This window comes from Oryzias latipes, chromosome 20, assembly GCF_053564925.1.
Source record: "Oryzias latipes strain Hd-rR chromosome 20, Olatipes_Hd-rR_3.1".
NCBI classification, from domain to species: Eukaryota; Metazoa; Chordata; class Actinopteri; order Beloniformes; family Adrianichthyidae; genus Oryzias; species Oryzias latipes.
Genome location: NC_136256.1, coordinates 25,564,370 through 25,589,834, shown reverse-complemented (window position 1 = coordinate 25,589,834; position 25,465 = coordinate 25,564,370). Strand labels below are relative to the sequence as shown.

Here is a 25,465-nt window from a genome sequence, read left to right as displayed (position 1 = left end):
CCACTACCTTCATGGGTCTCTTCAGGGCCTCCTGGATGTCCACGCGCTTGCGCATGATGGTCTGATCCAGTTTGCGCTCGAAAGCCAGCAGATCCATGTAGGCCTGGGACTCCGGGACCAGCTCACGGATCTGCTCGGAAAGAAGCCCGCCGTTTGGGATTAGACAGCGTGAATGAAGCAGCGTGATCTTCTCAGCAGATCCAATCAGCTTCAAAAGATGAGCGGTCTGTTCTGAGGCGTCTATAAAACACCAAAGCCTGTCCAGAGAAAGTTTGGAGGCTGTTATGAAGCCAAACCCTCAGCACTTCTAGGAAATTTTTAATATTTTACGCTTCCTTTGTGCACGACAAAGACCAGCAACAAGCAAAGCTGGTCCTCCCCTGAGCAAATAGTACAACACTCGACGTTACGTACGTACCAGTATAATTATATACTGTGGAGTGTGCATGTGTAGTGTAGAAGGTATACTAACTGAATACTTCTTTAGACTAAATTTCCATCATTAAAAACTGCTTTTATCAGTGTTTACTCAACCGACATCTTTCCAACGAAGTTAAATACTAAACTTTATGGCAGAAAAGTAATTCAAAATGCAATATTTATCTAAAATAGTAACAGAAATGAAAGACCCACTCTGATGAAAATGTGTTTTTAACATTTTTTTGTGGCCTTTTTCTCCTGGTGGAGGACATAGTTGATCATGGCGGCGGCGCGTGCACTCGCCATCTTTCCGTGGATTTTTGATCGCGTTTGTCCGTTTGTTTGTCTTTTTCTTACGGACTTTTATATTCTTATATTTTTTTATTTATTCTTGATGTTTACTTCTTTTTGACTGAATTTTGGGAATTTCGCTGTAGAAATACACTGACAATAAAAATCTTTGAATATTTAGAAATAAAATGAATATTTCTTTAGTCGAACCGTTGTGAACTAGGAGCCGAGGATAAAAACTGTTTAAAAGTTTAAGAAAACATGTCTTGTCACTAGAATATTTTGCTTGCAATAGGAATTCTTGTCAGGACAGTTTTTCTTACCCCACTGGCACAAAAAAAGCTTATTTAAATGGTTTTTATAAAGAATTTTTGATATATCTTTAAGGATTTTCGCACCAACAAATTTTAGGGATCTTTCATATTTAAAACTTTAAAGATAATCTATTAATCTCATTTTAATAACTCCTTATTATATTTTGTTACTTAAATGATTGTTCATATGACGATTTTGAATTTTATTTTCAAAAAGGGGGCTAAACCAAACATTTTTGCCCCATTTCCCTTCAGGATTTTCCTTTTTTCTATTTGAAATATTTAAATTTTTTGACCAGATTTACATTTTTTGGTTTGTGGGCCCCCCGGCGCCGCTTTCTTTGATCCTGCCAACACATTTTAGGGATTTTAACGTGTAAAACTTTACAGATAACCTTTTGGTCTCACTTTAATTCATCCTTTTAATATATATATATATATATTTTTTTTACTTAAGTGGGTCAGTTTTATATGACAGTTTTAATTTAAAAAGGGTGGAAAAAAAGTAATTTATGTTGCTTCCATAAAATATAAGTGGACAATAACTGCTGGTCTGTGTCATTTTATTAAAAAACTGTTACTGAATCAAAGCATATTAAAAAAAACACCCTAATTATTTTTTAATAAACTTCTATAAACTTCCTCATACAGAAACAACCCTGTGAAGTCTTTTTATGCAATTAAAAAGAACAAACTGTTTGACCTTTACTTCCTGAAACTCTTGATTTTACTCTTAATGCATCTTCTTCTATGAAAAGGAACAGAAAAAAAATGGGGATTTTTTCAACAAAACAGTTACAAATATATTTGTAACCAATCAAATAAAATAAAAATAAAAGTAAAAATTTGAAATCTCAGATTTTTCTTGAAATTCAGGGATGCTGCTCTGACCGACACAGATCTGCGTCCTCGGAGCATCTCTGCTCTCCAAGCGGAGCCCCCCTCCTCCAGTCCCCCCCCCCCGTCCTCTCCTTCATCGGGCTGATGATGAAGGACTGTTGCAGACATTCCTAGCGTCTGACTCACTGCTGTGGAGCGGCGCCCCCCTCCTGATTATCCGCCGTCTGGGTGGGGTCAGAGGACAAGAGCGGGTCTGGACGCTCAGGAGGAGCGGAAGCCCGACTCACCTGCCGCCTCTTTTAACGGCGCCTTCGTTTCAGTTTTGTCATTTCAGTGACAGCCCTAAAGAAACCCTCCAGAACCTCCTTGTCATTTAGCCGGTAACCGCGCTGCGCTCGGCGGCTTCATCCAGGACGCCACACAGAAAAAACAATCAGAGCAACAAAGGTACGCATAAAATTTACAGCCTCACCCTTTGCGGAAGAATCTTGTCTGCCATTTTCCTTCTCTTAGCACTAGAGACAGGGAGAGAAAGAGGAAAAAAAGAGAGCATGTTACTATGGTGACTGATAGCGTAGCACCCAGGCCATCTGCTAAAATGCTGGGCCATATCCAGTACCCCAGCATCCCAGCTGTGTGTGTGCGTGCACCGCTTTGTGTGTCTCTGAAATGCAGCGGTCCACCCGGAGAGCAGCTCCAACAGCCAAGGTAGCGTCACATCCCCACGTCTACATCCCCGACGTGTTTTCAGGGATGCAGGATTCTCACCACGTGTCTTATTTAGATCCGCGAATTCCCAGGCGTGACGCGAGAAAAAAACACACACACAAAGGACATCTCTGCGTCTTGATCTTAACGGACGCACACCGACAGAAGACACAGACTGCAAACAACAGTTGTTCAAGGTGACAGAAACAAACCGACGCCGTCCTCCACTGAGGCAGAATCTCCTTGAACATCTGCTCATCATCTGTGGGGCGCCAGCGATGCGAGCAGTCGGATCATGCTGTTGTTGCTGCCTGACAGCGACTTCATATCCTCCACACTGCAAACAGAGCTCCTCGCTCAGGGAGGCTTTCAGGGTCTCACGTTAATGTAAGCAAAACTAATGCTTTTATTTTGAAATTTTACTGCCATTTATATATATATTTTTAGAAATAACTACTAGTATGAGACACTCATGTGTGAAACATTATTTTAGAAAGTTTTTGGACTATAAAACCTCCTTTTGTTTGCGTTTTGGTAACAAAGTTCATTTTTAAGATGTGTTGAATCCATAAAAATGTTATCAATGAAATAAAATATTTTTTGTCTTTCCCATTTTTTTTGGTGCAAAAATACACACATTTGTAATTAATTTTCATTTTATCAACAAGTTTAATTGATTATTTTGTGTTTATCCCACTAGATCCATTAAGAAAAATGAAGAAACCCAATTTATAGTTAAACAAACCTACATTTAAATTAAAAATATAAACAATTTATGATTTCTCATTATTATTGAAGGAATTTAAGTAAATACGCTGCTGTGTGTGTTCAAACCTTTAAAATATACAAAAGTTTGGATTTACATTTTAGCATTTACATATTATTTTCATATAGTTGTCACTACTTCAGCTCTATGAAGCTCATTTAGATGCAGAAAATGATCTGAATTTACCCCTGCAAAGGCCTGATTGTGATCCACATTTATCTAAATGTGATGCGTACGGTTTGTCTTTTTTTTATGTGATATCCCCCAAACCAACCAGCACTTTTATGCAAAAATAAATAAGTAATTGGTCGTATTTTTGTTGTTTTTTGCAGTGTTGAGACATATCCCGTCACAGAGAGCACCTCGACATCCATGGGCCACGTCTGCATGCCAAATAGTGCGACAAGCCTTCCACAGGAGGATCTGGGGTGCACTGACAACTAACTCCCCCCCCCCAGGGAACTCACTCAAGACTTTCTTTTTTTGTTTGTCGCTCTAGCTGCACAAATATGGTTCCCATCATGCCATGCTCCAGCCCAAAGCATGCATCACTACATTTCAAGGAGGGGGGGGGGGGCGCGCCGCCACGTGGCCTTCACGTGTGGCGGGTCATTCAGGGGAGGGGAGGGACTGGGCTGGGGTGAAAGAGGCCTTCAAACCAAAGGAAAGGGGCATGCAGCAGAGTGAACTCCTACTTGGATCCGAGCGTGGGATCTGATTGGGGCTCTCGCATGTCCATCTGCCTCGCTGGCATCTCACTGGCTCCGGGGAATCCCACCGGCTTCCTAAGAGTTGGCGAGGATTCGAAGGTTGTCCGATTAGAGTTGTGGCGAGACACCCCCCCCCCACCGGCAGCATGTCAGAGGGGAAGCACCTGGCGGCGCTGGGTGTGTGTTTGTGTGTGTGTGTATGCTGCGTTCGTGTTAGGTTCAAGGGTCTGTTAGGAGGTGCGAGACAAGGCCGGGCTCTGCGATGGGTGTGCGATCCAGCACAGGAGGGCCGGGAGGCGTCCCGCTCGTCTGAGGGACACGCTCGTTCAACAAAACTCCTCGGGGAAACCAAAACACACATGCTTCACACACAGAGACAGACAACACAACGATAAAGAACCACAACGAGGGGAGGGGCTGAGCTCACCGACCCCGTGCGTCCTCTCACAGACAAATACATGACCCCCGTGAGAAGAAGAAGAAGAAGAAGCTCCGCCGAAGAGCTGTGGCCCAACAAACGCAACACAAAACGTGGGGAAGTGAAGCGACGACGAAAAAGAGCAAATCCAACGTCTGCAGCCCTTATAGGAACTGATCTAGTGGTGGATTTTCAAAATAAAAGAAATTTTCTTGAATTGCAGCTACTGAAGGAAAAGAAATGTAAATAATATTTATAAATTAACGTGCTTAAAATGGCCAAAAGCATAAGAAACTGAGAATAAGTTGTTATTTTTGTTGTTTCTTGAGTTCAAATCAAAATCTTGAGAGAATTAAATTTCGGATAAAGTGCATTTTATAATTGCTTTGTTAAAAATAAAATGGGTAAGAATAGATAATATAGTTTACTTAAATATATATAACTGTCAAGTTCATAGTAAAATAAATTTGATATAATCAGAAAACTACTCATTTCATTTTGTTTTTTTAATTGTCTTTTCTTTAAACAAAAAAAAAGATTTGAACAAAAAAAGATAAATTGGAAAAACAATTGTTTGTGTTTTTCGTTCGTTGACATCAGGATTTAATAATTTTATTATACCATATAACTAAAGCTGGGATTAAAAAAAAACATTTGAATTAAATTAGAATGAAAAGATTTAACATTGTGAATAAATATTGAATCCAAAGATGGATTTTCTATTTCTGGACAAAAAGCTGCTTTTCTTTTAGTTATTTATGTACAAAAATTCATATTTGTTCAGTTTTTGTCACTAATTATGTGCAAAATGTTATTGACAGCTGAATTAAATGGATTTTAAATGGCGATTAGACCATTAAATTCATATTTAACCTTTAAATTGGTTTAGCCTAATAACATCCAGTTAAATATTTATTATTTCCCCCCCTAATTTTTACTCGAATACAAAGCGTTTCACATTAAACATTTAGGAACAAAGCGACATTTATCTACAAAGCCCATTAAAGAAATGCAACAATTGACTTATTGCATTAAAGAAATGCAGTGAGTCAGAAAGTTGATGTTTTTCTAACTAGATTGGCCATCAAAAGCAGTTTCTGTGCAGCCTGAAGCTGGAACCGGACGGTCTCAGTGACACCGGTGGCTCGCCCTCAGCTGCATGACGGAGCTCCAGCATCAATCGGCTCGCCGGAGGAATGCACAAAGAGGCCGTGACGCCGACCCCCGGCTCATCGATCGGAGCCCCCGGGTCGAGCCCCCGTTTGCAGGACAACATTTCCTCTGACTTGTTCCACAAGCTCGCTTAAATGTAAGTGGATCCATCGCGCTGCAGAAGGCGAGAAGATGAAACAGAGCGTGCATATCGATCGCCTCAGAAGCGACCGCGCCTGGTGACCGGTCGGTGAGTTTTGGCATGGACGCGTTTGGACGTCACACGTGTGTGAGGAGGGAAATTAAAAGAGAGGAAAGGAGAAAACATGTAGGCGGAGGAAGAACTGGAGGATCTGACAAAACAAGGCTGACATGAAAACCACGGAGACACAAGTTACACTTCAGCAGGATTTTGGAGATCTTTTCTTTCTGACTAATCTATCTGTAGAAATGTGTGGAAATCGAGATTATCCTGGGAAGCTGGAATGATGAACGTCAATTTGCAGTTAAAATTTTTTCATAGATGAGTGTTTTGATGAGTGTAACGTTAGTTTCCCTTTATAGCTTTCAAACCTGATTATATTAGTGTGAATTTAAAGGTGTTTTAAACTGACAACAACTATCACTATTTTGTCGGTTTTTCTGTCCCCTCCTTAAGTCATCCTGTTCAAAGTGCAGCCGTCGTCGTCCTCTGGGCTCAGAATCCCACACGGGGCCACACAAAGCGAGTGGCGCATGCAGCGTCTGGCTCTGGACTAGACTCAGGCTTACTTTCTGGCTCGGTTCTGGACGGCCTGCTGCTGCTGCTGCTGTTGCTGCTGCTGCTGCTGGACCTGCTGGGAGGGGGCGGGCCTCTTGCGACTGGGCTCCATCACCGGGGAGGGCAGGCCGGGTCGCACGGCAGGGCTCCCTCCGTACGGGGGACCTGGGGGGCCCATGGGAGCACCCTGGTGGGGCATTCTTGCTCCAGACGGCATGCCAGGACGCTGCAGGGGCAAAGATACAAAACCGAATGTTTCTTCTCATCCAAACATCAACATTTCTCCAACAGAATTTGCAATTTCAGGGCACCCAGTCCCCCATTTGTGTAGCGTGTGGCGGTAGATCAACAACATGAAATATGAAGCATGCATTCCGCCTCTTTTATCCTTAAAAATTTTAGAAATTTGCACGTTTAAAAAAGTTAACTTCCACAAAACACCAGATTAAAATTCTATCTGTGTTACGTATGCAGTTCAACACGCAATAACGCACACAAAGCCACACTCCAACAGACGTCTGGGAACAACTGGGGGGGCCCTCACCTGTGCCTGTCACTCCCCTGGCAACAGCTGCCTCTGCTTGTTGCCTGAAACCAAGCAACGCTTTGTGTGGAAAAAAGGAGAAGGTCAGAGCCCATCCTGGGCTGAGACCTCTGTGTGTTTGTTCAGAACAACTGCAGAACACATCTGCTCTGCAGAACCGGGTCAAGTCATCTCCATCCATCTTCTGAAGGCAACTACAGAAACTTCCTTTAGTTCCCAGGCCAACCCAGCTTAACTCCAGTTGAGGCAGGAGCTCTCCACCTACCCAGAGAGGGCAAACCACCTTTTTGTCGGTCCACAACCATGGTTTCCAACTTGGATGTGCCAATTCTCATTCCAGCTGCTTCACACTCAACTTCCCCAGAGCACACTGAAGGTTCTGGTTCTGAGAAGCAAACAGGACATCATCATCTGCAAAGAGCAGAGATGAAATTTTGGGGTCCCCAAGCCAAACCCCTTCCCAGACTTTGGCTGTGCTTTAACATTTATAAACAGAACCAGTGACGAAGGGCATCCCTGCCGGAATCCAACAAGCTCTTGGAACGGCCTCAACTGACCGCCTGTAATACGAATCGTTGTGAAGAGACTGGACAGCTCTTACACTCAAACCCTCACACACTCTCTGTACGGTGTACAGCCATAACAGGGACACAAACACAAAGTCCTCCTCCGTTCAAACACTGACCAAATTCTCCCCTCCAGTACCCTGGAGTAAAATTCCCAAGAGAATAGTGTGACCCTCCTGTGGTTGGCCCACACCCTGTAGTCCTTCCTAAAAGATGGAGCACCACCCGGATCTGGCAATGCAGAGGTGATGTCACAAAGGTGTGTTACACGACATCCAGAGACCGGAGGTACCATCCCCAGTGCTCATCAGCTAAACGCTTTCATTTTATAAGTACAGTCTGCACATCCGTCTTTGGAAAAGCTTGGATGTTGTTTGTTTTCGTGGGAGAAACGCTGCCGAGGCCGGCTCTCGGTTGACGCCACAAAATGGGCAGCATCCACAAGGAACAAACGGCGGTGCCTCCGAAATCAAGTCGTCTTACTTCCGGGTATGAAAAAGGGGCTGAGAAAATAACACATTTCAGAGAAAAATGGTTCTTTGGTGTGCCAAAGGTATAATATCATCATATATATGGATATAGTTTACTCTCAAAGGCTTAAGAAAAGCATGACATAGGCTCTTGAAAGAAGATCTATCAATATTTTTGTACTTTTGTTAGGGATGGGCGATATATCGGTGCAAGTATCCGTCCGGTATTAAAAAATCTACAGATATTGTTCTAACTGCTTTGAGATTCACTTATTTTTTTAAATGTATACTTGTTTCTAATAGATTGGGAAGCTTATGTTTAAAGTCATAGTCAGTAATTGACTGTTTTCAGGTACATTTTTGATAGGGATACATGTTGTTCCTAATAGATCTCTGGCAATGGGGAGCTTACGGTTTACAGTTGTGCCCAATGTTCAATAAATGGTCTGTTTTCAGATATATTTTAGAGTGTTAAAGTGGTACTTGTTCCTTTGAGATCATTTGCTGTATGTTAAAAAGGTCAAGTACGCTGTAATTGTACGGTAAAGGAAAACTTTCTGACGTTTCTGATAATGAAGCAAAAAGGAAATCTAAACTTTGCGTGACCGTAGACACTTAGATATCAGTATCGGCCCATCCCTAATTTTTGTGCTATAATGTTACATATTAATGATAGTATCAGCTTTCGTATAATGACTTTGTAAAGGTTGTCCATGTTATTCTTGTTTCCCAATGTTAAAACCCTAGGAAATAGAAAGTTTTGTGAGACCAGGCTGCATTTATGTTTCATTCTGGGGGGAAGTTAGACCGAAACAAAAGGAAAATTTTGCAGCCAACTTCCAGTGGTCATTTGATGAGCTGCAACATTCCCTACATGCCTTAAACACTGGAGGTGGGAGGCAAGGCGACCCCAAATAAGTTTGGAACCCTTTTATGGACACACAAAGACACCAAACCCACAGGGGGACCGTTGTCCTCACGGTTTAACCATCATGGAAACCGATGGTTTTGAACTGGCCAGGAGTCTGCTGAAAAACCAGGCGAGTCTTTTTGAGTCACAAACCTATTTCACTGCTCCAAAATGATCATTGACTGAAGGTAAACGCTAATGCGTTCATAATCATGTGAATCTGGAGCAATGCTGAGAAAGTTAGACCTTAACTGCCTTTTTCAACCTGTTCAATAATGAAACATCAAACAAGAAACGTCAACTAATGTTAAGTATTACACATTCTTTGAGCCATAATTATCTATGCTAAGCTAACAATGTCTGCCAAAGGTTTGAGTCAATTTATTCTTATTAGATTTTGTTCATTTTCACCTTTGGAAACCTAATTTTGAACCCCCTAAAAAACTAAAAATAATCAATCAAATGACTATTTAAATAACTTCCTACTAATAAATAAATGTAAATGTTGTAGAAACACAGTACTTTAAAGGTTTGGTGACTTATTTTTCTCATTAAGAACCTAGAAATACTCAAAGAATTTACATTTCTGGATACTTTAATGCAATATTGTCAAAGTAGCAACAATTGTGGTACTTTAAGGCACCCGTAGTAGCATAATCTGACTTAAATCTTTCTTACTAATAGCTACCCACAATGGTTTATTGCAATAAAGTGGGTCTGAGGTGTGTGGCAGCAAAATTATTAGAAAAGTGAGGTTAACGTGTGGCCGGAAAACCTTCAGCCTCCAGAGGAACAAGCAAATGTTGGTGAAAGACGACAGCTGAGGGACATAAACCCTACCACAGGCTCACATTTTTTCCAACATGTGTCACGTCATGTGTGCCGCGCGTCGCACATGTCTGCAGCAATCTTTAGACCGTCCACAAACACTGAAAGCAAACAGACAGAGGCCGGACTGGGGGGACATTTGGGCGCGTTTTGTTCACCCACCAGAGATTAAAACTGCTTCAACTATTCTGAGAGTCGGAGGGAGGCCGCGATAAGAGGCCCGAGCAGACCCTGCTGTCACTCTGTTGGGGGTGGGGGGGTCACAGCAACAGGAGGGGATAAAACAACATATGGTCCTCCCCTCTCGAACATTAAGGAGTTATAGGAAATGCTTCCTTTGCTGATCTTCATGGTAGAAAATCCTATCCAAGAGATGCAGGGGGAAGATTAAGGCAATCCACTCACACAATGAGCGGCGCTTTATAATCTGACCTTCTGAACCGTCTCCAACACGCTTGCCGGGAAGCGATCGGATCTGCCATGTGGGCCGATAACTGAGACGTGTGCTGGTATCCCCGGGAAGGCTGCAGGGATTGAAAGAGGCCAAACTTGACCCACGCAGTCCTAAACACGCCGGCATGATGGCTGTTTTCACACGAGTCCTTCTAAGGCTTCCCAAGGATCTTCCCAGACATCCGAGTTATGGGCTCTTTCCGTGACCCCCCACCAAAAAACCACGCTCCTGAATGCAGCTCCATCCAACATCTGTTTTAAAAATGTACAATCCTGCCTCATTTGCGAGTTCGCAGCAGGTCCAACTCCTGCACAGACATTTAGCAAACACCGGAGAAGCAGATAAACCCTTTTATTCCTAATCATCAATGAAAATGGTGTTTTTGTGGCATTTTATTCATGATGGAGATCATATCATGATGGAGATCAAGAAAAGTAAGCTCAAAATTGTATTACTGAATGCTTCTTTATTCAAATTGTACTCTAAACTGGCGGGAGAGCGTGTTAACAGATGGGTGGCGGGAAGTGGTGCTGAACGCCAACAGTCCCGCCCAGGACTCAGAGGTGAATCTCTAACGAACTACTGCCGCTCTGCAGAAACTATAAGTCCTAAAATCCCACATAGGGTTTTCTGATTTTGGCTAAAAACGGCCTGATCAGAATTAAAAGACCACTGAGAACGCTTTAAAAATAGATCAAGAGATGAACAAAGTGGGACTTTGCACTGAGTAAAACAACATTTAAAAAAAAGACATCAATGTCCGTGTAATGTCAGAAAACATTATTTATAGTGACTTAACTATGACATTTAAAGGTCATTGTCAAAAAGTTTTAAATAAAACTCCTGCTCACGTTCTTGCTTGTCTGAGGGCGCTCAAGAAAAGCAAACATCTTTTTAAAAAATGCATTAATTTCGCTTTTCAATCAATTATTTTCTATCATAAATTAAATATATTTTGTCAGATGACCCTAAATACCAGAAAGGTGTCTTGAATTTTAACCCCTGAATTTTAATGCATCTAATTAAAATCATATATTTTTTAACAACTAACAAAATATTAGAAAGACTGAACAACAGTTTAAGGAGAAGCTCTGACTTCCAGATTGAAGCTCGTTAAAAAACATAGTGAAGACAGGCGGGTGCAGTTTTCCAAGCTACCACAAGGGGCTTCACACCGACACAAAGCCGTCCCATTGGCTCCAATGTTACTGGATCTGATTTGATAGCAAGAATGAATAACAAAAATGTTTTTGCTGCTTTGTCAGATACATGGTGTACATTTTAGGGCGGCATTTATAGTTTACTATGCTTTAGGGAAAAAAATGCACGAAAAAGTGATTATTTTTTCCAGATAATTGTCACCCTACTTTTTTCCATCTGCTTTATTTTAGGAAGATGAGAACTTGATGACATCATATCTTGTTAATAAAGACGAGATTAGCCCCACCCCCCTTCCCATCCCTGTGGCTGAGAACGCGGAGAAGAAAATTTTAAAAAATACAATAAAACAACTTTTAAATAATGTGTGGATCTTTCCTAGCTTTTTCAGTAAATACGCAGAAAATCTTGACATTGCACCCCCTGCTGGTCATTCCAGGAAGCGCAGATTGAATGCATCCGATTCGTATAACCTTAACCCTCACAATCTGGACCAGAAATTAGACGTTTTCTTTACTTTACACAGCAGTTTACTTGGTTTAAAGTACTGGCGCTTGCAGAATTACTCATATTTTGACTGAATGCAGCTCTCAATTCTGGAAAATTAGGTCCTATCAGATCAAATTGGACAGAAAACCCCAACGTTAGCCAAACAGGTTAGACTCTTCAAAGGAATATTTCTTTGGAGGAAAAAAAAAAAGAGCCATTTGATCCCTCCTTATCATGGAAATCTCAGAGGATTATCCAAGATATCCCTCAAACTATTTAATAAAGAGATAAACAGTTGATGAATTTGTGCCAATCTCCTCTCCAAATAGGGAAACATCCGAGCATCGGTGCAGGATGGGAGAAGTTCTCTCAGAAGGTTTCGGATACAGCGTGTCATTTTATGTTTTGGCTGCTCCGGGTTTCCCACGCAGAGCGCTGGAAGGATTTTCCCTTCGCCGCGGCCATCGCTGACCTCCACGCACACACTCACACCAGCTCCAGGCAGCTGGGGGGGTAAGACAGATAATGAGGAGGAGACTTCAGTCTCCCCCATCAGCCCTCCAAGAGGAGCTCAGCCAAACGCTGCTGGGAGGCTGGAACGCCACGACCTTCAGGAGCTGCGCTGGCTGCACATCTGGACTTGGGCTCTATTAGCCCATGAAAGGAAAGACGTGGTCACCGCCCGCCGCAACCCGCCCCACATCATCCCCATACCCCATGGTATAAATATTTCTCCGTCCTGCTGTACGCACACCAAGAAACCTGCCGCAACTATTATAACAAGACTTTTCCATCTCCTGCTCTGGGGGGGGGGGGGGGGGGGGGGGGAGACGGGGGGGAGGACGGCACGAGTGAAAATAAGCAGAGGGAAATATTTGGCTTGGAGCAGCCAGAGTCTCATCAAGGTTAATTGGTCTGTTGAGAGGAGACGCTGGTCCGGCTCATCCATCACCTGCTCCATTGTTCCCCCAGAGAGGGTCTCGAACCCGCGTCGTGACCGCTCCTGTCAGAGGCACAATGCCTCAATCCAAATCCTCCACGCCGGCGTCGCAGCGCCCACGCTTTTAGACCAGGCGGCCGGGTCTTGGAGAGGAGCGTCGTCATGAAAGTTCTCCAAAACTCCTTCAGTGGGGAGGTAGGAGCTCCTTGGGGGGCAGGGGGGCATTTCCCATTTCCAAAAAGCACAAAGAAAAACTTGGGAGTTTTTTTTAATTTTTTTATTCTAAAGTGATGGGAATTTTTGATGCAGAAAAAAAAACAAAAACTAAAGTTCTACTATTATTAGATAAGATTATTATCATTTGTATTGTTTTTTTCCATTCTTCCACCATTAAATTTCATATTTTCTCCAAACAAAACCAAAAAACCTTTTCTCTTCAAACGTGATCTTCAGAAAAGAGTGACAAAAAAAGAAAAATACACTTTAAAAAGACAAAGTGCTGCAATTAAAGACCTGCTCCCATGAAAATGGTGTTTTTAACATGTTCCTGTGGGATTTTTCTGATAAATTCAACTTAAAACTGCATTTCTGAGTATTTCTGTAGCCACATTATTGTGAATCAGGAGCAGATGAAAAAATGCTGTGGAAGAAGCTTGTATTTGGTGGGCTACAAGCTAGATGCATCCACTTGTAGACGACTACATCTGTCTTTTAGCTGTAAGCCAGCAGGTAAACAGATGGATGATGGGTAATCATCCACAAACCTGCAGAAACTATGTCCTAGTAAACAAAAGACAGCGCTAAAAAGCGTTTTTGATTTGATAATCATAATTATAAGAAAGAACGCTTTGACGATAGGTTTAGAAGAACTGATTAATGTCGATCAATATAAACAAAGATTATCTTAATATAATATATATATATAAGTAATAATAATATCAGATTGTTATTGTGAGTTATCAACTTACAAATAAGTGAAATCAAAGAGTTTTTGTCTTTTAGCTGCTAAAAAAAGTCAATTTATTGTCTAGTTTCTAAATGTGTTGTTTCTAAAAGAACCTTGGAGAATCCATGGGGTCAAATTTGGTCACAGCTCATTTATTTTATTAAATTATTTGTATTTTCTTGTCTTCTATTTTTGTGGATGTATTTAATTGCCGAAGATCAAAATGAACTAACAAAACAAAAACACACACAACTGTAACAGCCCAGAAGAAAAATTGTTCTTGTGTTCTGCAGGGATAAATATTAATGGTAGAAAAATGGCTAAAACCTTTGAGGATTTCACCTTGACACAGTTTCAAGCCACAAACTTATTTGAAAAGAGTAAACCAAAGCAAAATCAGAGGGCAATTTTTCAAATAGTGATGGGAATTTTTTTAAACAAATTCTATTGTTTGCTAAAAAAAAATATTTTAATTAAGGTTTTTTACTTCTAATTTCTTCTCTAACGAAGATTTTTCACATTTATTTCAAACAAAATTTCAAAATAGTTTCTTGTTAAGCAGGATTTTCTTACTGCATGTCAACTGTGAGTTTTTATTTCCCAAATCAATTCTTGATTTATTATCATCGGACATACTAAGCTGGATGTCTTCATGCTTAAGATTCTAGGTGTGATTGCTTGAAATCATCAATCAAATCCAGAACGTGGTGTGGATGTGAGGCTCTGCGTGGAAAAACGTGGATCATTCACACAGACGCACGCGCACACACACCCTGCAGCTCCGAACCAAAACAAACCGGTCCATGTGCGCGCGCGGCCCTGGAAACGGTGAACCGGGAGCGACGCTTGACATCGCCTGCAGTCTTCACATGAATGAGCCGATTGTTCTGCATGATTTCCAGGAGTGGCTCCGTCTACAATACTACATCCGGTCGTCTCGTGACCTTACAGGTTCAAATTCATCCACCACCAACCGGCAGCTGGAAGCAGACCCCCCCCCCCCCTCCCCGTTCTGACCCCCCCTCCCTCCCTCCCTCCCTCAGCCCCGTTAGCCAAAAGCTGATGCCTTTTTGCAGCTCATCCATCCATCCATCCATGCTGCTCCACTTCTCAGACCACCTCCTCCTGCCAGGCGGAGGTCCGGGGAGCTGGAAATAACCTTCACTCTACCCAGCGATCCCGCGCGCAGACCGCCGCGTGCACGCACCCTCGCGCGCGCTCTCACACATGCCGGAGCCCCGCTCGCCTCGCAGGAATGACGGACAGCGCCACTCACCACCCCATGGACCAGGAACTCAAACAGTTTGCTCTTGGTGGCTTTCCTGGCTCCCCCCGCCGTCTCCTCCGTAGCCATTTGCTCCTCGGTCCCCTCCGCTCACCCCGCTGCGTCTCCCCCTCTCCTTCTTTTGTCTCTCCCTTCAGCCAGCCTCCGGTTCCCCTCCCCTGCTCCACTTTCCTTCTCTTTGTGCTCTCCTTTTCAGCACTGCCTGTCCCCGACTCCTTCTCTCCTCCCTCCCTCCCTCTCCCGGAACGCGGAGTGGATCTGCCTCCCCCCCTTCCGAGCCGAGCCGCCTTTCAGGAGCCCCGGCACGTCGCTCGCCAGCTCGGAGGTGGGGTGTGTGGAGGGAGGGACGGAGGGGGGGGGTCTGGCAGGGGGGTTTCAGCCAGCCCACGCGGCCGCACCCCCACACAGCTGTTGCATTCCATTGGTGGATAAGGGTATGCAGCGCCGCGTGCCGTGGAGCGGGAGCTGGGGAGGGCCGGTTCCCGCTCTGCAGCTCACCACCCGGCCACCAACACACGAGCTCATTCTCAAAAAAATGAAATGAAATAAAAGGCGCCGCACTCGGAGGATGAACGTGAGGGCTTCCTGTCCACAGCACCTCCACTTCCGGTTTGCTCCTCCATCACTTCCTCCTCGCGTTTCATCGGCCTTTACCTTTCACCCACTTGTCAGGCCAGGGGCCACAGTCAGGCCAACCAACAGCAAGGTGACTGCAGGGACGTTCAACCCCCCCCCCCATCTGAAGCAGCAGGACCCCCCACCACCACCACCACCACCAGACCCCCGCCGTCAGACCGGAGCAGTAAAATATTCATGAGGTTATCTGAATGGCAAAGGGGTTGAAGTGTCTTTGAGTGGACAAAACGATTATTAATCATTATATTAATTTCTAAAAGTGTTTTTTTTTGTGTCAGTTTGTAAAAACATTTTATTTTAAAGGCATTTACTAGAAAGTTCAGGATAAACTTCAGCTCTAAAATGAATTATTTACTCCACTGACGGTTTTTTTTATTTGCCTGCTGGCGACCCCTGCTGGTAAGATGAGTAAACTGCAGCCGAGCCCCAACCTTGACTGCAAAGTCCTTTTCCGTTCCCTCGGTGTACAATTTTATGTGTTTCATTCAATTGAAAAAAAATGATCTGATGTTGTATTATATTTGCCATAAACAAATTACATTTGCATTTCCTACATCAGTTAAACTGACCCACAAACGCTCGTCTTTATTTTCTGCAAGGTCAAAGCTTTTTCGTGCAGATCTGCAGAAAGTGTCCGTCTGCTGCCTCTCCAGCGACACTGTTGGTAACAAAGACACCCGTGCAAGAAGTACCCCCTGCTAAACCCCCACCATCTACCTCACCGAGGCAAATCAGTCTCACCAAATGGTAATATATATCCCTGAGAGAAACAGACAGGAGGGGCTAGAGGGACCAGTAGTTCCACTATTGAACACGAGGGGGCGCAAACTACCTCAGGGGGCGTGTTTAAGCTCTAAAATTAAACTTAAAATATAATAATCATCCATCAAGTACAGAAATGTTTTAAAATTCCATTTTTGGGGGAAAATTTAAGATTTTAAGAGAAAAATCTATACTCTTTAATTCTTGTCTGACACAGTCATCTATTTTTGCCATTTAATTATGTCAAATATAATTGATGGGATTTCATAGAATTTAAAGGAGGGTTAATAAAATGTTTATTTCAGTGCCAGTTGATGTGGAACAACGTTTTTGAACCCTAGGAGTTCCATTTCCTCCATTTAAAAATCAGTATAACTTGGGCCGAAAAATAGTTTTCCATTTTTAAAGAGACAAGCTCATCTAACCACGACAAGTATATGAACAAATAAAACCGTTTTATCCCACATCTGGACATGTTTTTTGCTCACGGGTCCAAATTCAGGCTTAACTCACCACCATAGATTCCAGCTTTGTTTGTCTGAATGGGTTGAAACAAGTACAACAAATATATTTGTGTTTAAAATTGAGTGAAATAGACACATTTTTCCAAATGAGAGAAGTTAAGATAAAAAATTAACATTTATAACCTTTGAATATCTGTTTTCGGTGCTAGCTAATAACAGAAAGCAGGCAGATATTTGGTATTTAGATTACAGATCAAGAGTAATTGCATTCAGTTACAGTTTAAGTGGATTCCAATACAATAATTTTAACTTTTAATGTTATTTTTGGTTCTAAATCTATTAGGAAAGTCACCATAAACCTTATTATGTCTGGAAATGTCCTCATCAAACGACTCAGGTATCAAAAAGTTGACGTTGGCGGGAACGTTGAACCGGAGCAACCCCGTTGCCGAGAGCTGTCTGTTTACACAAAATATCCCGCTAAGCTAACTGCTGGCGAGAAATATTGCGACAGATGCCAACAGAGATGAGGGAAACAGCTGGTGTTTTCCATCTGCTCACGACAATTTTGATTAAAGCAGTATTCAGAAATACAACTTGGAGCTTAATTAATTGTTTATACGTCCTCCGTCATCAGAAAAAATGCCTCAAACTTTCTTTGGAGCGGGTCTTTTAAGGGGAGGAAAAGTAAACACCCAAACTAATCGCAGGATGAGGATATGTCTGATGTCATCAGGCTGCGTTTTGAGCATCACGGTGAAAAATGATCATGTTCAAAATGTTAAGAGGTTCTAATGACAGAAGGAAAATGTAGTTTTAAAAACAGAAACAGTGTAAAGTGCTGCGATTTCCCTCTTTTAAGGCTGCAGCAAATGCATCAAAATTTGAGACTAAAAACAGAAAAGAGTTGGAAAGATTGAAATATTTCACCCTTAAAGCTCCACTTCTGCAGCAGAGTCCTGGAATCCCTAATTCCACTGAACCTTGAAGATCTTGCGCTCCATTGAGGAATCACAGGCGGGATGACGAGGAGCGTAAAAACAGATGGAGCCTCCGGTTGATCATTGAACTCTGATGGGAGGCGGCAGGAGGAATAAAATCCCGTCAGTAACCTGCTGTTTCCCGTAGCAACGCCTTCACCCCGGCAGCCGGCCAGAACCTGCCCTCGCCAACACGATTACAGCAGGGGGGATGGGGGTGCGCGAGGGGGGAATGTGGACCAAAAAATTGGATTCCCCCTTTCCCGGGCTGCATGGGCCCCCTCAAGTCTTGGGTTTAAGAGCTGCAGACAAAACTGCGCTCAGGCTGGTTAAAGGCCGGCGTTCTCAATAGCCGTCAAAGGGAGTCGACAAAGCACTTTCGCCGAGGAGATTAGGAGGAGCTGAGGGACGTTTGGGCGGCCATTTCTCACAGTTAGGCAAGAGCAATGAAGAGGAACCAGCGGAGAAAAGGAGGAGAGTCCCACTGAGGCTGAAAAGAAAAGAGCATCTGCTGCTACTTGGCGGTTAAAGTTTGAGAAAATTGATGTTTTTGTTGAGAAGGTATTTTGGGCATTAAACCCAGGAGGGAGTCCGGTGTCGACCTTGGATTTCAGGGATTGTTTGGGACAAAGCACCTTTTTATCCAGGAGCCTTTGCAGCCCCTGTAAAGAGGAGCAGATGGGGAGACGATGCTGCAGAGAAAAATTTTTAAAAAAAAGTTTCCCTGTCTGCCTGCGAGAACCGACAGACTGGGGCGAGCCTGCGGCTCTACCTGCCCCAGGCATTTCCTGTTTGCTGTAGCCATGGCAACGGGATAATCTGCTCTGCACCCAACTCTGGCAACCAATCGCGTGAGAGCCATGCTTTAACGAGCTGGAAAGTGGAGCAGCAGCTGGTGACCCGATTCAGGATCGATGCTGCAGCTGAAACCGGAGGAAAAAGAAGCGAGGAGAGGTCTGAGTCAGCCCCGATCTTTCAGCACCGCTCTGCCTGAGCCGGATGAGAGGCCGAGGCGACAGAACCGGGGCGGCGTCGGTGGAGGCAGCCGAAAGAATTAAACCCTGCAGGACCGGAGTCGCAGCTCAGTGGTCCTCTGTCTTTTTTTAGGTCATCAAAACAACATAAAAACATTCACATCTGCCTTAGATCAATAGAAACGAACAAAAACATTATTTATTATAGAAATCAGCGATCCGCTGTGGGACTCAAAGGAAACAACACAAACCAAAATCTGTTTGTTGGTGCGGAAAAAACTGCAGCTGATGTGGTTAATGACAAACCACCAACCCGTCTGTCATTTCCCTCCAACTTAAGAAAAATAAACAAATAAATGCACTCTCACTGGTTAAAATCTGTTCTTGATTTCTTTCTTTGGTTTTCCCGTTTTTTTATTTCTTGACTTGATTTCTTTCTTTGATTTTTCCTTTTTTTTAATTTTGTGTCTTGATTTCTTTCTTTGATTTTTCCTTTTTTTTGATTTCTTGTCTTGATTTCTTTCTTTGATTTTTCCTTTTTTTTATTTCGTGTCTTGATTTCTTTCTTTGATTTTCCTTTTTTTTTGATTTCGTGTCTTGATTTCTTTCTTTGATTTTTCCTTTTTTTGATTTCGTGTCTTGATTTCTTTCTTTGATTTTTCCTTTTTTGATTTCTTTCTTGTCCTGGACGACAAGGACCACATTATTTCACGATTCTTTGTACTTTCTGTGCTTTTGAGCAGAAATTTCACCCCTGCCACAAGCTCAGAAACTCACTCAGGGAAGCTTCAGCACTGAGAAGGACAAATATTATTCAGATTTAGTCAGAAAAAGAGATATTAAACCATAAACATTTTCATAAGTGATGCTGCAATTGAATTATTAAAAGATCATTTCAATAATTCCTGGAAATATAAAACAGTTTTATATCTTGCCTGCCATTTGGTAACGATGGAAAACTGAAACCCAATCAATTAAAGCCTCTCATTAACCATGAGCTGATTGTTTCAGCTGGAATAAAATAAATAAATAAGTGCAAGCTTGTTTGTTTCTGTTGCAACAAACGGCCTTTGAGTCAACGCATTCCTCTCCAGGCGGGAAAGGAAGCGCTCCATTGTGCATTTACCCCTGAAAATAACCGCAAACACAAAGCCGGGGGTGACTGACTGTTGAGGAAACAAAGCTTCTCTGATCATTCTGCTCCGAAAGCAGCTGCACAAACTCTGGAGATAAAGACTGAACCTGGTCCAGGCTTTTCCTAAAGGAGGCTAAGCGCTCGGCAGACTGGAGAAGGACTTGATCCCCTGATCCTCCATCAGACCTTCGAGCTGTGATGGCACATTGCACACTAATGGGATTGTTCCTCTTTCTCTACACTGAGGAGAATCTCCGAGCCGGCAGCTCGGATGGACAAGACTGCAGTTTTTGCACCAACAAGGACCAAAACAATCCTGTTCAGAGCAAATGTTAAAGCTAAAGAGATGCAACCTGCAGGGTGGCGTTTTCTGCAAACATAGCAGTTATGCAACATCCCAAAAGCAGCAAACATGGGCGTTATTTCATACAGGCCATCAGAATGGAGAACATCTCTTTAGAGTCGGCGAGCAGCTGAGTCACAAAGTCCTGCATGAGTCGGAAGTGCTGTGCATCACTGCAGAGGATGCAGACTCAGGCTTAAAGCTGCAGCATTTTACATAGATGGATAAAACGAAGACCACTAAAGCAAAGAGAGTGTAGTATTAAAGACCCACTCTGATGAAAATGGGGCTTTTTAACATCGTCTTGTGGGATTTTCCTGAATATGGAGGACATTTATAAAGAAAACTAAGGTTAAAATTACATTTCTGAGCATTTCTTTATTCACCGCCACAAAAGTCAGAGGCGAATTTCCACAGAACTCATGCCTCTCTGCAGAAATTATGTCCTAGGAAAGGTTTTTCTGATTTTGGCTGGAACAGCATAATCATAATTAAAACGCTTTACTAGATCAAAAGGTGTTATGAGCGGGGCTTTTCAAGGGTTTGTTGATGATACTTTTAAACCTATTTTCTTTAGAGTAAATTCTCAAAAACAGTGTAAGGATCCAGAGCATAAAAAAAGTAGAAAAGCACACATCGCTAAGGCAGGAATCACATATTCATCATGTGACATAATGAAGAAAACACGCAAAAAAAGGAAGAGAAACAGAATTAAAGCTGTGAAGCTAATGCTATCTAATCACAGTTAAACATCTGCGCAAATGTTCTCAAAATCTGCAGCAATAACAGAAGAAACGGCCACATTTTTTCTTCCAGCTCAACCCAAAATCCAACATTTCAGATTTCCCTGTTCTGAACATGAAAGCTGTAACCAAACACACAGAAGGATTGATGGAAAATGTTGACCTGCAGCAGTTCAGCTCAGAAACGAACTCTGAGACACGGCGGCGGTGGGATGATAATGTGGGTTTATGTTATGTTATAGCCACTAGGGATAAACATCTTGTTTGTAAACTAAAGCCTCCAACAGGAAAACTTTAAAATCAAATTCTGCAGAACTTAACGTTAAAAAAAACATAAAAGACTCCAGATTTGACAAGAGGCTGCAAGTTTGGTTTTTCCCTTTCAAGCTACAAATCAAACTCCAATTGACTTTATTTGATAATCAATAAATGTGACGTGTTTATGTACCGTATGCATCACTGCTAAAATGTCTGTGCTGTTCAGAGGATGGCGTTCTCATGAATCATATTTGTTCGTCATTTCTGTATTTTTTGATCGACGTAAAACAGGAAACGCGTTTGATATTTACAGTTTTTTTTAAAAAAAATGTATAACCGGAATTCAACTTTTGTAATGCTTGAAATAAATCTGTCGATCAAATTAAATCAAAAGGAATAAAGATCAGGAAATAGGAAGAAGTCTTGACTGCCGATTAAGAAAAGACCTTTGAACTGTTTGAAAGTGTTTTTTGATAAATTATCAAAAGCAAAAAAGTGATTTTTTTTTTTGAGAAAGTAAGTCTTCATTTCATTCATAGTGCTTGATTATACATCTATCAACTCTGGATTTGATGCATTCTTAAAACATTTGGGTTATTTATTTATCTCAATTCTTGGGTTATTCATGTTGGGATATATTTTTTTGGGATACATTTTAGAAAAATACTCATTTTTTTGTTATATTGGTTCCATTTTAATCCAATAAGTTTTTTTTTTTTGCTTTTTTGTTGAGTTAAAAAGTAACCCAGACATTTTTTTAGCCCTATTTTGACCTCAGAGCTGGGGTGGAATCAATCAATCAACCAATCACTCATAGAGTTTTGACTGTGCGGGTGACTAACACCTGGATGTCAATGAATCATCAAACAAGCCTTTTGGGAATTCCACTTTTCAACCCTGGAGAACCTCTGAGCTCAAATCTGGCTGCAGTTTATTTATTGGTTTATTTCAAATCTTTCAGATTCATTTATTTTTTCTATATGCATTACACTTTTTTTTTTTTTTTTTTACATTTTCACAGCCAATTGCTGCTCCCCAAAATGAACAATCAAAATCAAACCGTCAAATTTACTTTAAAAGCCCATAAGAAAATAGTTCTTGGGGGAAGGAGAAGAACAAATCTCCAGAAAAAGGAACAAAAAAACAGAATTTAGCATCATGTTCTCTGTCATCAATAGCAGAATGACTGACTTTCTTAAGGTACTATCACTAAATATTGTCTTATTGCACAGTTTTATGAGTTAAATATGAGTTTATATGAGTGTTTTGGTTTTATATTATGAATATATGTAAATTGGTTTAAAGTAAATGAGCAAACAGAGATTTAATCTGGCGCAAAGCATGTAAATAATCCTCCTGTTAGCCACAGAATCCTTTCTGTCACAACTTCTTGGTTATTTTTGAGCTTCAAGCTGCATTTTTTCCCCTCTTTTCCGTTTTTTTCCTGGGATTTAGCAGCAGCAGCAGCAGCAGCAGCAGCAGCAGCAGCAGCAGCAGCAGATGCGGTTTCAGACGTGAAGCCCACATTCCTCACCTACTGCTGAGCGCAGCGCAGCGCAGCGCAGACTGCAGGCAGCTTCAGCGCTGAAACTGAAACTTTTCCTGCAGGATGTCAAACACTTGTGGGGCCCTGGCTGGCCGCGCGCGCTCCCGGTGTTCCCTCATTGTTTGGTGCGCTTGGGCAGGGGAGGGGGTGAGGGATGGGAAGAGGTGGGGGGGGGGGGGGGGGGGTGCAAAATAAAGGTACAGTCCACACTCTCGGCAGGGATCCACTCAATGGATCCACCGCGCATCCCTTCAAGTGTCTGCTTCCCACACCAGTCAAGGTTAACAAGCCGCGCTGGTGTCTGCGGCTGCGGACCGTGGGTGGGTGGGTGGGGGGGTGTTTGAGCCGCTGAAGCCCCCCCCCCCTCAGATGTCCAACTCCCTCACCCTTCTGGATTCAATGTATTTCATTTCTATATGAACCACGAAAAAGGAGCATAATCCCCCCCCCCCCCCCCCCCAGACGCGTAATCGTGAAAACGCAGGAAAAACTCTGGTACGCACTGATCCGGCTGGCAGCGCGCCCACAGAACAGATCTACAGACCCACTCACGGTGGATCCACGACATCAGACACTCAGATGTGGAATAAAACACGCGAGCTAATGCATCAGAGGGGTAGCACGAGCATCCCTACCTTTCTCTCCATCACTCTGCGCTTTTTTGTTTTTTTTGGGGGGCGACTCAACAACAGCAACTGTGGATGTCTGCGTCTGTGGCGTGGTCCTGCGCGGCGTGGAGCTTCCCCCGAACTTCCTTTCCACACGGCAGCAGCGGCGATCACTCCCCCATCATCACCGGGCAGCTAAGCGACTTATTAGCGCCGGCCTGTGGGACGCCGAGCCGGGGATGGAGCCAGAGCCGGGATTGGTGAAGCCTCGTTCGGGAGGGAGCTGGAGCGCAGGCGCGGTCTCTGCTGTAATGAAAAATCACCAGCGCAAGGGAGCGTCGTCAAATTACCCCCACCGAGCGTGCGCGGACATTTCCATCTGTTTAATATTAACATAAAAAAAAAATCAGAGAGGAAAACTGACTTCAGGCTGCTCATTTATGAGCAAGAATTCAGGGAAAAAAAAGCTCCAAAAGAAAAGCAGAAACAGCAGTTTAGTCAAAAACATCTTTTTCTACTGAACCCTTAGTGGAAATGGTTTCTGATTGCAATTATGTGTGATAAAGCCCTTTTAAAATCTAGAGATGCCCTAAAAATGTTATTTAAAAAAATACGAATTCCAACATTTGCCCATTTTAAAGAGCAGCCTCTCTTACTTTGAAGGGGAGGAATGAACAGCCCTTCAAAATAAGTGCTTCACTGGACAGAAATGCCCCATTTCTTCCATCAGTTTGAACAACTGACATTGTTCATTTTTTTTCTGGTCAGGCACTGGATTATATGGGATGTTTGTGTTTGCTAAAACCCCACAGACAGACATATTTGCTTTTAACCCTTTCAGGATAATTGTAGAAAACATTCTGCAAATAAAATAATTTTTTGGTTTAATTTTTTACTATAAACACTTGCTATTCATTACTATTTTATCAACCAGGAAGATTAACTAAACCTAAAACAGAACTGTTCCTGTCGTCAACATATTTCTTACCTCTTGAGGTGGGAACTGAGGTCATGTGAATGTAGAAACCAAACTGATGCCGTGTTTATCAATCTTTTTTGGTTCTGCTTCTTATATATAACGGTGATATTTAATGTTCTTCACAAGACAAAAAACTTAGGCAGCACTAACATCATTTAAACCTCAAAACGAACTGATAAAAGGAGGTGAATCTTTAAGACACAGAAAATAGAATGAATTGTAGCACTAAAAATGTATTATTCTGCAGTATTGTTTCTAAAATAATGGCTTACAAATATAGGATTTCCTGTAGAAAAAGATTTATAAAAGCTTTTATTTTGACAGGTGCCGTCCACATATCCTGTTTTGCTCTTGACAAAAGTGTACAACAATAAAACCTAAGTTTATTCAATAAAAAAATTAGTAAACTAGGTTTTACACTTTTTAATGTAAATACCCCTCATTGAACGCCTTTTTCCACTTTCAATTAGTAAATTCCGTTTAATTTTCAGATTTTTAGAAAGCTTAACTAGAAATTTAAAGAAAGCTATTATTTTGAAATTATGCTGACGTTTATCGTTCCTTCGTTGGTGCTCAAATGTTTTTATATATGTTAAAATTTACATTGGGCAACACCATTGAGACAGGAATACAATTTTTGTACATTTTTTTTACTGAAATGTTCACTAAAATAATTTCCCTGGAAGTGCCACACCAGCATTTTATTTTGAAACTATTCTACCATGCTAAAGACTGAAGTACGAAGAAGACTTGGAGCTTACAGTATATCTCCACAGAAACCGTTAAAAATAGATAAATACAGATAAAATGTTGAGTTATTTCTTTTTAACATGTTTATGTATTTGTGAAAGTTATTTATCCAGATTTTTTGGATATTCTACACAGAAAACAAACTCAGCTTTCTCATGAACAGCAAAAAGTCTTATTTTCTTTTTGCCTAAACATCTGATAAATTTGAATAACCTTCAGAAACATTTCAGTGCTAAATGTGGAACACTTTCAGAAGACGATTGCGTAGAAACGGAGAACTTTCTGATGGTCCTACGTTTGCGTGTCAGCATAACACGA

The 25,465-nt window shown here is 42.1% G+C and overlaps 1 protein-coding gene across 15 annotated transcripts in view; it reads right to left on the bottom strand.

The window, feature by feature from the left end:
* The window catches only part of smarcd3b (SWI/SNF related BAF chromatin remodeling complex subunit D3b), a 33,714-nt gene extending 9,933 nt beyond the window's left edge, over positions 1-23,781 (bottom strand). For 2 of the 15 annotated variants that reach the window (XM_078938430.1, XM_078938431.1), the window contains exons 1-4: positions 17,762-18,581; positions 6,391-6,605; positions 2,338-2,380; positions 8-130 (exon numbers count right to left, since the gene is read on the bottom strand). In XM_078938430.1, coding sequence (XP_078794556.1) covers positions 8-130; positions 2,338-2,380; positions 6,391-6,596 — 372 coding nt within the window. In that variant the 5' untranslated portion in view covers positions 6,597-6,605; positions 17,762-18,581. Of the gene's footprint in view, positions 1-7; positions 131-2,337; positions 2,381-4,034; positions 4,125-6,390; positions 6,606-6,923; positions 6,963-14,960; positions 15,572-17,190; positions 17,300-17,761; positions 18,582-23,445 lie in introns of those variants that run through there. The other 13 variants (XM_078938421.1, XM_078938422.1, XM_078938423.1 and 10 more) reach the window with 13 other exon arrangements.
* Between the last annotated feature and the right edge of the window lie 1,684 nt (positions 23,782-25,465).